We start from the raw sequence: 14,812 nt of genomic DNA, 5'->3' as shown, positions 1-14,812 counted from the left end.
CCTCTCTCTCTAAAAAAATAAAAATAAAACAATAAAAATAAAATCTTTGAAAGAAAAAAACAAAGGTTGGCAAGACTGAACTTTTTTGTACTACTGGATTAGAAAGGGAAAAATCTACAACTGTTGATGTTAACCAGCATTTATGTACCAGTTCTACCCCTAAGAATAGGACACATGAGTGTCAAGCAAGTCACTTAGACTCTCAGAGCTTCAGAATAATGTAAAAATAAGACAAAACAACAGAAAATTCCTGAAAACTCTTAAAGGATGATTCAAATGTAAGATAATACTTAATCATCATCACTTCACGGCCTTATTACCTTCAAGTTCATAAGTGTATATTTAATACCTATGTTTTAAAAAGACTAATATCAAGTGCATGAAAACTATTTTAGCTTTTCTTAAAATACTGAGTAGTTGAAAAATCACAATAAAACATTAAAGTATTGTATTTAGTTTTAAAGTCAATCAGGGAAATAAAAGCAAAAAGTTCATTCAAAGGTAAATGTTAACTCACACCCTAAGAAAAAACCAGGACAGTTTAAATGTAATCTTAACTTGAAGGCAAACTCACCCATTATTCGATATTGTTTACCTTGTAAGAGTGTCGCAATCTGGAGAGATTTCTGAGATGGATGTTCTTTCAGAACATCTAAGACAGTTCTGCCTAAGCTGTCCCTTATGTTGGCATCAATTCCTGAAAGAAAAAGAAAACCCCGCTAGACGTACAGCACTGGAGCGCCACCAGAAGACACTGTTAATATAAACTGCTCTAACTTCTACAGCCTACGCACTAAAGGTCTTTTTTTAAAAAATTAAGTTACATGTGCATGTGTACAAACACAAGATTTTAGTAAAACAGAAGGTGGGGGTCGACTGCTACCAAATATTAAGAATGATCTTGATAATGAGTTATCTCTTAAGAAGGCTTTTTAGGATTATAGCTATTTTTGGTTTGTAAACTAGTAGTAAAAGCTGAAAATATTGATTTAGAATGTGAATTCCTAAAGTATAATGGCCATGTGATTTACACATTCTCTATAATATCATAAAAATACTTTTTAAATTAAAATAATGTACCATGTGAAGAATATAAGAACAGTCTTAAAATATTTGACTATTCACAAAAGTTGAAAGAGCATGATTATTTTGAACTCAAGTCCAAATATCAAAGTCAAAATATTTCATACTTATTTATGCAAAATTATAATCAATGTCAGCAACATTCATCAACTACCTGGTGAGCAAACTTCTTGAACTGTATAACTAAAACACTTCTGGAACTATTTTAATTCTAAAAACATATATTTTACTAAAGAATTTGCTGTAATGTAGCAAATAGCTTTCACCACCCTATGAAAATTTATAAATTTTCAAACATCTAACCACAAACAAAGCCACTTTTCAGTATCTGGCCTTAAATGTGAGTTCACCATGGTAAGATCATGTATTATTTTATTATTTTTTTCATTTGTGTAGGGATGTGTGACTAGCAAATATCTAACTGGTTGCCTCAAAATGTTTATTATATCATTGTGTTACATGTTAAGTTCAATATACATGAAATTTTAACTTTGTATAAACACAATCAAAATGCAATAATCTGTCAATGTTTTACATTTATTTTTTTTTACAGAGGAAATAAATACATTAAATATATCCATAACACAAAAGAATTATCAATTGTTTTTAAGTATGAATTTGTACTCATTCTTTTATATTCTAAAAAAAAAAAAAAAATCAAACCTCAGTTCCAACTTGATTTCATTTTAATCAGAATATAGATGTGAAGACAAATAAATCTACTTTGTTCCTTTAAAACATTCCCTCTAAAAGGTTCCCTTTAAATCGCTGCAGCTGACAAACAATAGTGACTCAGTTGATAAAATAACCAGAAAGAGAATTTGCCTTAAGGATAGGTAACTCTCATTCTGTTTACCATAGTTACCATGTTTACCATAAAAACCTAGGAAAGTATAATATTCTTTAATAAACAAAGAAATTATTATAACTTCACAGGGATCAGTTCCTTCCTCTTATAGAAGGTAGAGATTTCCTTTTACTCCTCTACTCCTGAAATAAAAACAGTATTTGGCAGAATAAGCTCCATGGGAAATCATGATAGTTACCTGTTTCTAACAGAACTCTCACAACATCCACCTTTCCAAACAAAGCTGCTTCATGAAGTGCACTCCCCTTTTCTGTCTGGAAAAAAGAAGGAAAGGAAAAAAAGGTACAGTTGCATTAGGAATGATTACAGGTTAAATAAAAATCTGTCATTTTTATATATTCATACATATTCTTTGTGATATCAACACTCCTTAAGGGAAAGAGAGTATAGACTAAAGAAAACATTTCAGTCTCGCCCTTTATCCCAGGTGACATTCAGTCAATCCCTGATGCATAGCCACTTAACTGACCTACAACTGACCCCAGACACAAGACAGAATCCCGCCAAGATGGAAGAACTACCCAGCTAAGCTCAGACTAAATCACCAGCCCCAGAATTATGAGCTAAATACACAGTTATTGTGTGAAGACATTAAGTTTTGGGATAGTTTGTTATGCAGCAATAACTTACTAATACATAGGGAAGAAGGTCACAACCTGACAGGAACCAAAAGGGTCTCTGGAAGATAAGAATGCTGCCACTGATGCGGGAGTCAAGAAAAGGTCAGAAAACAGATAGATCAATGAAACAGAATAGAGACCAGAAATAAACCCATACCTTTATAGTCAATCAATATTTGAAAGAGGAAGCAAGCACATACAATAGGTTAAAGATGCTTTATTCAACAAATGGTGTTAGGGAAATTGGACGGATACATGCAGAAAAATGAAACTAGATCAGTTTCTTATACCACACACAAGAATTAATTAAAAATGGATTGAAGACTTAATCATTAGACCCAAAACCATAAAAATCCTAGAAGAAAACATAGGCAGCAAAATCTCAGACATAGCTCATAGCAAAATTTTATCAGATATGTCTCCCCAGGCAAGGGAAACAAAAAATAAATGGGACTACACCAAACTAAAAAGGTTTTGCACAGCAACAGAGAACATCAACAAAAAGAAAGACAACCCACAGAATTGGAGAACATATTTACCAATACATCTGATAAGGGGTTAATATCCAAAATGTATAGAGAACTTAAAAAATTCAACACCAAAAACAAACAAACAACCCAATTAAAAAATGGGCAAAGGACCTGAATAGACATTTTTTCATAGAGGACACACAAATGGCCAGTAGACATATGAAAAGATGGTCAAAATCACTAATCACCAGAGAGATGCAAATTAAAACCACAATGAGGTATCCTCTCACACCTGTCAGAATGGCTATGATCAATAAATCAATAAACAAGAAATGCTAGTGAGGATGTGGAGAAAGGGGAACCCTTTTGCTGTTGGAGGGGATGCAGACTGGTGTAGACACTGTAGAAAACAGTATGGAGATACCTCGAAAAATTAAAATGGATCTTCCTCTTTACCCAGCGATCCCACTTCAAGGACTATATCCGAAGGAAACCAAATCAATAAATTGAAAAAACATTAGCACCCCTATGTTCATTGCACCATTATTTATAGTTACCAAGATATGGAAGCAGCCCAAGTGTCCATCAGTAGATGAGTGGATAAAACAAGTATGGGACATTTACACAAGCGAATTCTACTTGGTCGTAAAAACAAAGAAAGTTTTACCCTTTGCGACAGCATGGATGGACCCAGAGAGCATTATGCTAAGTGAAATAAGCCAGTCAGAGAGACAAATACCATATGATTTCACTCCTGTGTGGAAGCTAATGAACAAAGTGAACTAACAAGCAAAATAGAGACAGACTCATAGAGAGCAGGCGGACAGTTAAGGGCAGTTAGGGTAGGGGACAGAGGGACGAGCAAAAAGGAAAAAGGACCCATGGACATGGACGACAGTGTGGTGACTGTGAGGGGTGGGGGAATAAGAGGAGAAAATGGTAACAGAAAAAGTACAATAAAAAATACAATAAAAAATAAAAATTAAATAAAAAAAATTTTTATATGAATAAAATAGCTTTTAAAAGTGTGGCTAACTTGAGACAGATAGAAGCAGGTTGCCCTTTCCTTGTGGAGAAAGAAAATATATCCTAATGTTATCCATCCTTCAAAGCTCAACTCCAATCACACGTCTCCAATAGATGGTTTCTAATAGCCTTTAGGTATAGTGACTTTTCCTTCATTAGTTATGTAAATACAGCACATTATTGTGGAAAGAGGCCTGCACTTCAATTAAGTCTAAATTCACATTCTGGGTTATCAACTATGTGTTCTTTGATGAGTTTCTTAACTCTTTGAGTCTGATTCCTCATATCATAACTGGAACTTAGCAGCCCTCAAACCCACAGGGCAGTTGTGAGAATTGGATTCTAAATGGGTCAACACATTAAACACAGATGTTCAAGTGAACTTTGTTTCATTCATGCCACTTTGACTGGATTCCTAGTATGTGCTGGGTACCAAAATAAAGGACGCAATTACTAATGATATCATATACAACTGCCATCTGGTAATAATTTTTCATGTATATAGCCCTTAAGTTAAAAATGAGGTTAGAGATTATGCCTTCTATCTATACAAATGTTACCCAACAGAGTGCGACAAAGTGCCTCGAATTTAGGTCCTTACAAAAATACTTGTGGACAATGTGACTAATCAAAAAATCATTAGATTTCTACATAAAACCTTTAACATCCGTAACTCCAAGCAAAGCAAGAGCAACATCACTCTCAAAGCACAGCTAAAAGCAGACTCACTTGACAGCTCACATCCATCCCCGCTTCCAACAGCACCTGAACGACCGCTTTGTGACCATTGCGTGCAGCGAGGTGCAGCGGCGTGTGCTTTCGAGTATTGCAGCTCATTAAGTTCGGGTGTGCACTGATGATCATTTTGACCACTCTTAGTCGTCCATAAAGTGCTGCCAGGTCCAGAGGGGTTTCTAGCTTACTGTTCCTGATGGTAGGATCAGTGAGTTCCTCCAGGAGAACAGCAACTACTTCGGAGTGTCCGTACTGGGCTGCACAGTGTAGGGCAGTTTCATTTTCGTTGTTCTGTTAAGACAAACATGTAAAATGCAAGTTTTCAGAAATTCAGCGAGTTATCAAAATTTAAACTGAGTAATTTAAAACCTGACATGCTTTGAAATATAAACTTAAGGTATCTATTTTGATAAGTATTCCTAATAGGTCTTATATCTGATAAAAGTATGTATCATTTATTGCATCAAAAATATCAGATTTGATTGTTATTTCTTCAACAGGAAAAAAAATCTAACTTTCCCCTACATAATTTATTCCAATTTCCAAGAGTGATAAATGATTTAGCCATGGTAGGCATTGGCCCTGCTGGGCCCAGATGGTCAGTGTTATCTGCGCTCTGTATCACGCCCCCAAGATATCTGTTAATAAGAGAGATTAATTACAATTATAACACACTTTCAACAGACTCACTTTCCAAAAGACAAATGATTTAGTAAATTCTTCTTCTTTTTTTTTTTAGGTACACTGATGCAGTTTCAACGTGACTTCTTCTTTTCATCCTTAGTTATAGGACTTCTGTTCAGCTAGTTTCAGATGATCCTCCAGGTTGACTGTTCTATTATTTAGTTGTAAGTTTTGGTCATGAGAGGAGGAAAGCACAGCATTCACCTACTCTGCCATCTGGACTGGCGTCGCTCACTAATTAGTAAATTATTGATAATGAAAGATTTAAAGAGAGGTCTCCCAAATTGTTTCATTTTATTTTCCATATAAGTAAGAGAATGAACACACACTGGTGCCCTAAGATGAAACCAAATAGAAACCAAAACACAAAGTGATAGAAATGAAAAAAGAATCTCCTTAAAAAACATTTTTTATATTTTAATTGATCTGTTCAACATCATAAAAGACAAGTCTTTCTCTTTAAGAAATACCATTACAGTCTCATGCCACTGAAAATCTTCATGTCAAATATGAATGAATTCTAGGTTTTTTTTTCCTTATTTTTATGTCATTAAAAAACATATTTTGCTTGTAAAAACTAATACACTCTTGCCCTGGGTTGTGGCTTCGGTCCCGGGGCACAGAGTGGAGGCAGCCGATTGATGTTTCTCTCTCGAATCATTGTTTCCCTCCATCTCTTTCTCCCTACCTTGCCCTTTCTCTAAAAAAAAATACATAAAATCTTAAGAAAAAAACCTAACATCTTGTTTAAGCTTGGCCTGTTTTTCCATCTTTATTATTTCAGGTCTGCTTTGGGGCATTGAGACAGTTTTAGGAATAGCCACCAGGTGGCTCATACCACAAATGATTTTTTAACTTTTGGTTTCCTGAAGAACAGAACAGCATTCATATAAATTTCCTTTTAGCATGATATGCTGATAAAGATAGCCATATCTGTCATTTTTTAAAGATCCAGTTTATAAGTTTACTCTCATAAAAATATTCTGCATTTTATAGCCTGTAAATACATTTTATTGTGATAAATATGAATAAGACTTCCAATTAATGAAACATTTTTTACTAGTTCTTCCTACAGCTGCATTTTGGAAAAACTATTTTTCTTTCCTTTGTTGTTTTATAGCTAGTGCTAGTATGACTTTATTCTTTAGTCTGAATTTCAGTGAAAGGCCTGCAAAGTCTATATCTATTTGAACGATATGCTAATTATACTTCATTAGATGTGCCTGCCCTAGGGTAACCTACTTGCATTGATATTGGACAACTGCCAACCTGCAGCGTAATGCCCTGGCCGAAATTCAATTGTTGGGCCGCATGCTGGTTTTCAGCTATAGTTTTACAAAATGGGAACAGCAGGGGGCATGCAGAGCTCAAGATGTTTGTTATCATACTGTTTAGGGGACCTTATTTTATTTCTGGAATCTGTGGCCTTAGTTATTTAGAACACTGACAATAGCATTCGTTTTTAATGTGTCTGTCATGTGTAATGTGGATATTGTATATTTACAAATATTATGACTTTGTCAGTATCAACTGCTGCTGTGTTTTACTCAACATACTCTGGCATGTGTACATATATACACATACAGAAAATTTTTAACTTAGTTTGTGGCTAGCCACTGTATACACTGTACTTTGTATTTTGAGCCATAAAATTGTACTTAATGTGAAAGTGCTATGCAAACGGTAAAGCACTACACAAACGGCGGCTATCATCAACACTTTAGCATTTAAAATTTTGTTAAGAGAAGTTCTAATTCACATTAAATGTGAATTCCGTTCTATCTCTAAAAATTCAACAACTATAAAATGAATGTTAATATAAGACAGGCACAAAATATCACAACTACTTCTTTTACATGGGATTTTCTTGTTAATAAATATCTTTACAAATGCCCAACTTAGTACCTATGTACTATATACAAATGCCAATGAATTTTTCAAATTTTCCTTTAGGAAGTTCAGCAGTGGAAAAGTCTTTGGCAGAGTAAAGAGAGAAAAAAAACAATTTTTCACTGTGGCTTTGCATTCTCAAAACTCTAGAAAAATTAGAGCATGGGCAAACACGTGACGAACACACCTGTTCATTCACTCGGGAATGTGATGGTCCATGATGAATAAGAATCTTCACAATTTCCTCATCCCCTTTCCAGGCGGCCAGGTGAATAGGGAAATAACCTTTGTTGTCTGCTACATTTGTAGATGCCTCATATTGAAGGAGTTTGACAACTATTTCTCTAAGAAGGAAAAAGAAGAAGAGAAATAAAAAGAAACATACAGAAAAGAAAATAAGCTGAACAACACATATATTATTAAATAGATCATTATAAAACTATACTAGATGTTGGCTTGCAACTTAAGAGTTATTTTCAAGGTCCTGAAATGTAAAATTGGATTTAAGAATCCGCTTAATCATTTGGCTAACGTACATACCTGAAAACCCACCACCAAAACATATACACACGTGAGCACTGACTAACCAATGAAGCCACTTAATAGAATTCACTGGGGCAATATTTACATAATTTCATTAACTGAATGAAGTAAGATAATTTAAAAGCCTACCTCATCCTATTTTTGAAAAAGTAGTTCTTTACAGATAGCTTATACCTGAGATTTAGCCCAAAGAAAAGTGTGAGGTACAAGCAAACTTCTTCTTTTTTTTTTTTTAAGTTATTACATTACCAAGAGACATTTCGGGAGTTTATGCACCAATCCTATTGAGAAGTGGGATACAGAAATGAAGATGCAGACAAAACAGACAGTACAAAAGAAAAGGGACACTTACAGGCTACCTATAGTACAAGCCCAAGGTTGAAAAAAAAAGTTTAATTACTTTCAGCCATGGCACACAATATACTTTGCATGTGTATTGTTCATACTTCTGTGCTACTTCTCCTTTGTCCTATCAAGCCTAAGAAATCATCTCAAGAGGAAAATTCATTTATGGGACAAGTTCTACCACTGATGCAATTTCAGTACATACTCAATACATTCTACCTATAGGATTTTGTACTAAAGCCCCACTAGGTTTTCAAAGTAAAAATTCTGAATTGCACTACTCAGGCTCCAGAGGAATTAATGCATAATTATTCAAATATTGAACTTTGTAACAATCAATCAAAACCAGTCATTATTGGACTTTGTAACAATCAAAAACAATAATTCTGAACAATTAATATTTTTATTTGCATACATTTATAAAGCAAATTCTATTAATTTATGAAAAGAAATGCTAGCTAAACAAACTCATACATATATAGACAATTAAAATATATTCTAAAATTGTTTTTCATATATAACAAATCACTAGTGGTGAGAATGCATGTAACATAAAGAGCTAACTTTAAACAGTTCATAAAGCCAGGCTTTAAATGTAACAAGTGAGAAAAGTTGGAGGAAGTTCGAAGAGAAGTTAGAATTCTGATAGCCCACTCTAGGTGTTTAGAACACGTTGCTTAAGACGTGCCTTTGTGGTGTGTGTATAGTTTGCAGCTAGTTGAGACCCTGTAGGCTTAAGAGAAACTACTGCCCCACCACACCCCTAACTACCTAGAGGAATTTAAATTAAGGACCTTGCCCACAATAAGAGTTATTATCAGATAAGACCTTTTGACCTATCTATATGACAAGACAAACATGTAATTACTGAACATCTGGTCTTCCTGGATCTGCAAATGTCCTTCTCCCCTTCTGAAGCCTCAGGTGTCTAACCACATTCCATAGCTGAGGATGTCATATATACCTCATCTTGCCTGTCAGTCTCTGAACCTCTCAGGTATGCGGGGTCTCCCACTCTCACATATGTGAGGTTTCCATATGTACATATATAATTAAATATGGTTATTTTTCTCTTAACAATTTGTCTCATGTCATTTTGGTTAGACTAGTTGAAAAAACCTAGAAGGGTAGAAAAAATTTCTTCCTCCTCCATAACACACACACACACACACACACACACACACATGACATGATACAACACCAAATTATAATAAGTGATAAAAGACTGCCCAGAATGTGGCCTATTCTTGTGAAGGAGAGCAGAATATATGACCCCAAAATGTGCTTATTTGACATAAGGATTATTTTAGGCTGATTACTTTTACTAATTGGGGGGGAGGGAGAGGCTCTGAAAACTGAGAAATTACTCTTTTGTAAGAGACATTTGCATTTACATTTACATGGGAAATCTCTATTTGTAAGGGTGCCTTCCTCTGTGTACCAGGAGGAGAAGGATGGCTCAATCCCTAGCAACTCTTACCAATGGAGAAGATGGCAACTTACATCTGCATAACAACCCCATGCCCTTGTTTGTCCTGTGCTTTTTCTGATCACCTCCCTTAACTGGCTTACCACCCCCACTCCCCAGTATCTTCTTTTATCTTTAGCTGGAAATGGTATTTAAGGTGGTGGCTTGGGCATTTATGGGGAGTTACTCAGTTTTCCTGGGTCTTTACTATATGCACAGGAAGTATACATGTTACCAAGCTTCTGTCTTTTTCCCTCCTGTTACTCTTTTTATTGGGGGTGGAAAGATGAAAGGGGAAGTCTTAGCCAAAAACCTGGAAGGATAAAAGAAAAATTATTTTACTTTCCCCACACTTGGAACATTGGACTTAATAGATAAATGCATGAAGTCATGATGAAATAATGAAGAATATGTTGTTGAAATATTAGGAAGTTCCAAGGAATCCTAAATTTTTATTAATATTTCAGTGAAAATAATCTTTAAAATTCTATTTAAAAACTGATTTTAGAAAAATTGAATTTGAGTCTCAGTTATACAAACTATCTACTGATATGACCCTAAAAAATAATTTAGTCTCTTTTTTTTCTTTTCTGTAGAGGATATTACAATAATAACAATGCCTACTAGTCAAGACTGGTAAGATTTTTAAAGGAGATCATAGAAGAAAAGCCACCTGATAAACAGTAAAGCACTATACAAATACTAGTCCTTGCCCCAACTGCATTAAATCCTGTAAAATTGAAAATGCTTCCAGGAAATCACCTTTGCAGAAAATAATCTGAAAATCCAAATGACACTTGAAGGTTGTCCCATTCATATACTTCTCCTCACCTCTGCCATGTAAGAGTTATTATATAGGGCTTTCCATTCTGAGATAGATAACTACAATGAGGTAAAAAAGATTCAATACCTATGAATAGTAAAAGCAGATAAAAATCAAAAGATCTGGTTTGAAGTACCAGCTCTCTACTACTTACTAACTTGGTTACCATGGGCAAATCAAATACCTTCTACCTGTTTTTCAGATATGTTAAAATAGAATTTAAATTCTACATCTTGTTGCAAGTCTCAAATAGTTGTGGTGTGAATTAAATGAGAAACAGATATGACTAAAACCGTATACAATCAAGCACTATTCTCAAAGCAGACTACTGCAATGTTGAGCAATTTTTTTGACTGAAGTATTACAGAACTTAAATAAAAAGCAAAATAATACCAAAGAAAGCAGTTAAATTAAATACCTGGATCTGAAAGGTAGAATTTTTCCTATCACAAGATAGCTTTCTCTAAATTTATATATCAGAGAAAGATTATTATGTGAAGGGTTTGAATTTTATTTCTTAATGCCTAAGAAAATTAAAATATATATTCTCTGAAACTTCTAAAAGCGTTTTCATTCAAAGGGTAAGGAGGAAAGTTTAACAAGATCATCAATCCTATTTTTCTCTACTCTCATTCAGAATTTCATTTGTTCTTTGGCTCATTTTCTGTAGACATCTTCTAATAATGTATGTGATATACACTCATTATTTGTCAGAAAGATTTAAGATACGGTAAAAAAACTAACTTACTGATTATTTATATTGTGTATTATTTTGTGTATATTGTGTATTATATTGTGTATATTATTTTGAGTTAAAGGAAATTAAAACCGAACAGATTCAGGAAAAACTTTTTACCTCCCCCTCAACTGCCCTAAATTTAAATTGGAAAGGGTGCCTAAACCTAACCTTTTTACCCATGAAACTTTTTCTGGAAAACAGGGCAACCTTTGTTTTCCAAACATCTCCTCTCACCTTCCTATGAATGGCCTTCCTCCCCTTTGTATCTCCAGATACAATAAGTATCCACCCCTTATTTATCTCAAAGTGTTCTATAAGCTTCAATTACCTGGCTGCCTTTTGGACTTCATATTTTTATGGAGCTCCTGTAGACATGTAATTAAATTTGTTTTTCTTCCTGTTAATCTCTCTTACATAAACTTAATTATTAGACTAGCCAAATAATCTAGAAAGGAAGAAGAAAAATATTTCCCACACCACTAATATCTAAATCAGAAAAAAAAAGTATGTTTATGCAATGGCCTTTGGTGAACAATAAGATTCTAATTAAATACTATAGTTTTTATTTAAGTTTTTAAAAATTTATTCACTTTATTAAATTTGTTTATTTTTAAATGTAAACTTATTTTTAAATTTTAATTTAAGTTGAGCTTTTCATCTTATTCAGAGACATCAAATAATGAACTGGCTGAGCTCAGATTTCTAATGTGAAAATACATTTGTGAAATATAAAATTATACCTCTAATTAAGTGTCCGTCTTACTGACTCATAACAACAACTTGTCATTAATCTTTCTTCTGCTATATTTATGTGTATCACATGTAATATGAATTACACAGGCCTTTTTTATCCAGACTCATTCAAATTAAATTTCAGGTCCTTTCTATAGTATCTACACTCGATGAGGAGTTAATACTAGGATCCCACCAAATCAGTATTTTCTTAATTTTTATTAAGTTGCACATTATATATTTTAGAGGCATAAACAAATAAACATGTTGACTATGCTTGGCTACCTAGTATGAAATATTAAGTTATATTGATGAACAATGTCTATAAAATAGCAAGCAGAGAAATAATCCCGGTTTATCTTAAACATAAAATGGTACTTTTTCTTTTATGCAGCATTTGATAAATAAGAAATAATCTAAAATTCTAAAGTAAATGTGATTGATGGGATCACAGGAAAAATAATTTCATTTCCCAGAAGCTAAACAAAATATCAAATAAATTTAATAATAATCCAATTTAAATCACTGCAACATTTTGCAGCTTGAGGCTAATATATGTAAGTTTGGGTAAAATTATGAATTCTAAAAGTATTGGTTTTTACTACTATAATTTGTTTCATTTTCTGATCAATATAAATATACTGCTTTTTAATATTGTTTTTTTAATGAAGTTTCAATATATGGTCTGAGTGAAATTAAACTAATTGGGGATATTCAAAATTTTAATTTTTTTACCTCAACAGCAAGTTTCCCTATAATTAAATCATTACCAAAGACATTTATTTTGTCCCATCCTCCCTTGCTTGTTGGTAATCAAAAGAACTTTGAAATAAGTGCAAATCATCTTTTTATAGACACAGTATTAATAAAACTAAAGAAATTCTCAAATTCATGAAGGCTCTGCTGATATCAAACTTTCTTGAAGATTTTACTTCTCTCTAAAGGTAATAAAGTGGCAAATGTAAATAATTTAAGTGAGGGGCCTTGTCTGTAATAAGAATTATTACCAGAAATAACTTTTGACCTATCTATAAGGCAGAGCAAACTTCTACTTACTGAACATCTGCCCTTTTTATCATCCTACCAATGACCTTCCTCCCCTCCGAAGCCCCAGGGGCCTTATGTCAGCCATAGCTCAAATGTCACATGTACCTCACTTTAATGTTCTTTCAGCCTCTCACGTATGTGGGCTTCTCATATGTATGTGTACAATACACTTGGTTATTTTCTCTTGTTAATAACTTGTCTTGTGTTGATTTGATTATTAAATGAGCCAGAAGAATATAGAATGGTAGAGCAAAATGCCTTCCTCCCCACACTGGTTAATTAATTACTATTCAGAAGAGAAGGTAGAAATAGATGAGATAGACAATGAATTCTCTATATTAAAAGAGAGAGAAAGACAGTAATAGATAGGTCTGTAGCTTATCTATTGAAATAATGTATCTATAATTATTGCTAGTGGATTTTGCTCTACTGATCATGATTTTTGTATCACTTGTAGGTAATAATTTTCTAATCGGCAATTACAAATAACCCAAAAAATCATCAATAGACTCTACTTTCTATTGTGTATTGATTTGACTAAACAGAGATGAATTGTCCAATATAAAAGAATTTATTTCAAGGACAAAATGCTGCTCCACTTGTGGATTAACTAGTGTTAATAAACAAATGCTACTAATAAAACAGACAAAATAAGAGGAAATAAGCTTAATATGCAGTATGATGTATTTAGATAATAGCTTGGCAGCAGGAAAAAAAGCCTGTGTTCCAAGCAAAATAATTAACTACAGTATCCTATAACAACACTTCTAGCCCATGATCCCACACACTTTAGCCTAGAAATCATAATGCTTAGGGAAACAATCTAGACGTGATGGCTACAATAATAGCGACAACCACGGAAGTGATGTGTCTCTATACTAGCTGGCAGGGCTTCCTGGGAAAGAACACAACATTGTCATTACCTATGCTAAGTGAGAATAGCAAAGACAAAGAAAAGAAAAACCATTCTTCTCTGACTCTGAGATATAGTCTATGACATTTTTTTCTCCTCCAAATATCTTTTCTTAGAACAACAGTAAAATTAGCATTCCACATGAAAACCCTAGTTGATGATAGTGGGAGGCAGCCCAGAAATACATAATGTGACAGAGAAAAGCCAGCAAGAGTTTAGGAAACTGATGTGCAGATAGCCACAACAGGGAGGAAATGCAGAGTATTGGTAAAACCAGACACTTTGAACTAAAACACTTAGACTCTAGACATAACCCCACCTTATAGGTAAGTGGCCACTAAGTCACTTATCCAGCATGGCCTTGTTTCACCATCTATAAATGAGGGAAGTGAGGACAGGAGTATATAATAAATGATCCCCAATTTTAAAAGTCCATGGATAACTTAAGTGATTTAAAATAAAGCAATCTTATACTCTAGATAAAATCCAAATTTCAGAGCTGTAGTAGCATAGTACACAACTGACTCACAAATAATACCAAAACAGTGTAGCATAAAGTATTATCACTGAGAGAAACAAGGAAAAATATCCAGTCTATATATTCAGTACATTAAACTGAGGCCTAGAGAGGTTAATCAAATGGCTCAAGGTCATATAACTAGCAGAGGCAGAGAAATAGGATTAGAAATTTCCTGCTCTATTTTCCAATGGCTACAGAATGACACCAAGTAAAATCTTTCTAGGAAGTGTTAAAAAGATAAATGAGATCTTCAGATAGGCAAAGCAGAGCTATACAATTCTCAGAGAATATCTGCCATTAAAGAGG

At 33.7% G+C, this 14,812-nt stretch overlaps 1 protein-coding gene across 6 annotated transcripts in view; it reads right to left on the bottom strand.

The window, feature by feature from the left end:
- Positions 1 to 14,812, bottom strand: part of ANKS1B (ankyrin repeat and sterile alpha motif domain containing 1B) — an 829,228-nt gene that overhangs the window by 719,383 nt on the left and 95,033 nt on the right. For all 6 annotated transcript variants that reach the window (XM_090272643.1, XM_090272644.1, XM_090272647.1 and 3 more), the window contains exons 3-6: positions 7,564 to 7,720; positions 4,797 to 5,093; positions 2,130 to 2,205; positions 596 to 697 (exon numbers count right to left, since the gene is read on the bottom strand). In XM_090272643.1, coding sequence (XP_090128769.1) covers positions 596 to 697; positions 2,130 to 2,205; positions 4,797 to 5,093; positions 7,564 to 7,720 — 632 coding nt within the window. The remainder of the gene's footprint in view (positions 1 to 595; positions 698 to 2,129; positions 2,206 to 4,796; positions 5,094 to 7,563; positions 7,721 to 14,812) is intronic.

Source organism: Furipterus horrens, unplaced genomic scaffold (assembly GCF_987537825.1).
Source record: "Furipterus horrens unplaced genomic scaffold, mFurHor1.1.pri manual_scaffold_4, whole genome shotgun sequence".
NCBI lineage: Eukaryota > Metazoa > Chordata > Mammalia > Chiroptera > Furipteridae > Furipterus > Furipterus horrens.
This window is presented reverse-complemented; position numbering and strand designations above follow the sequence as displayed.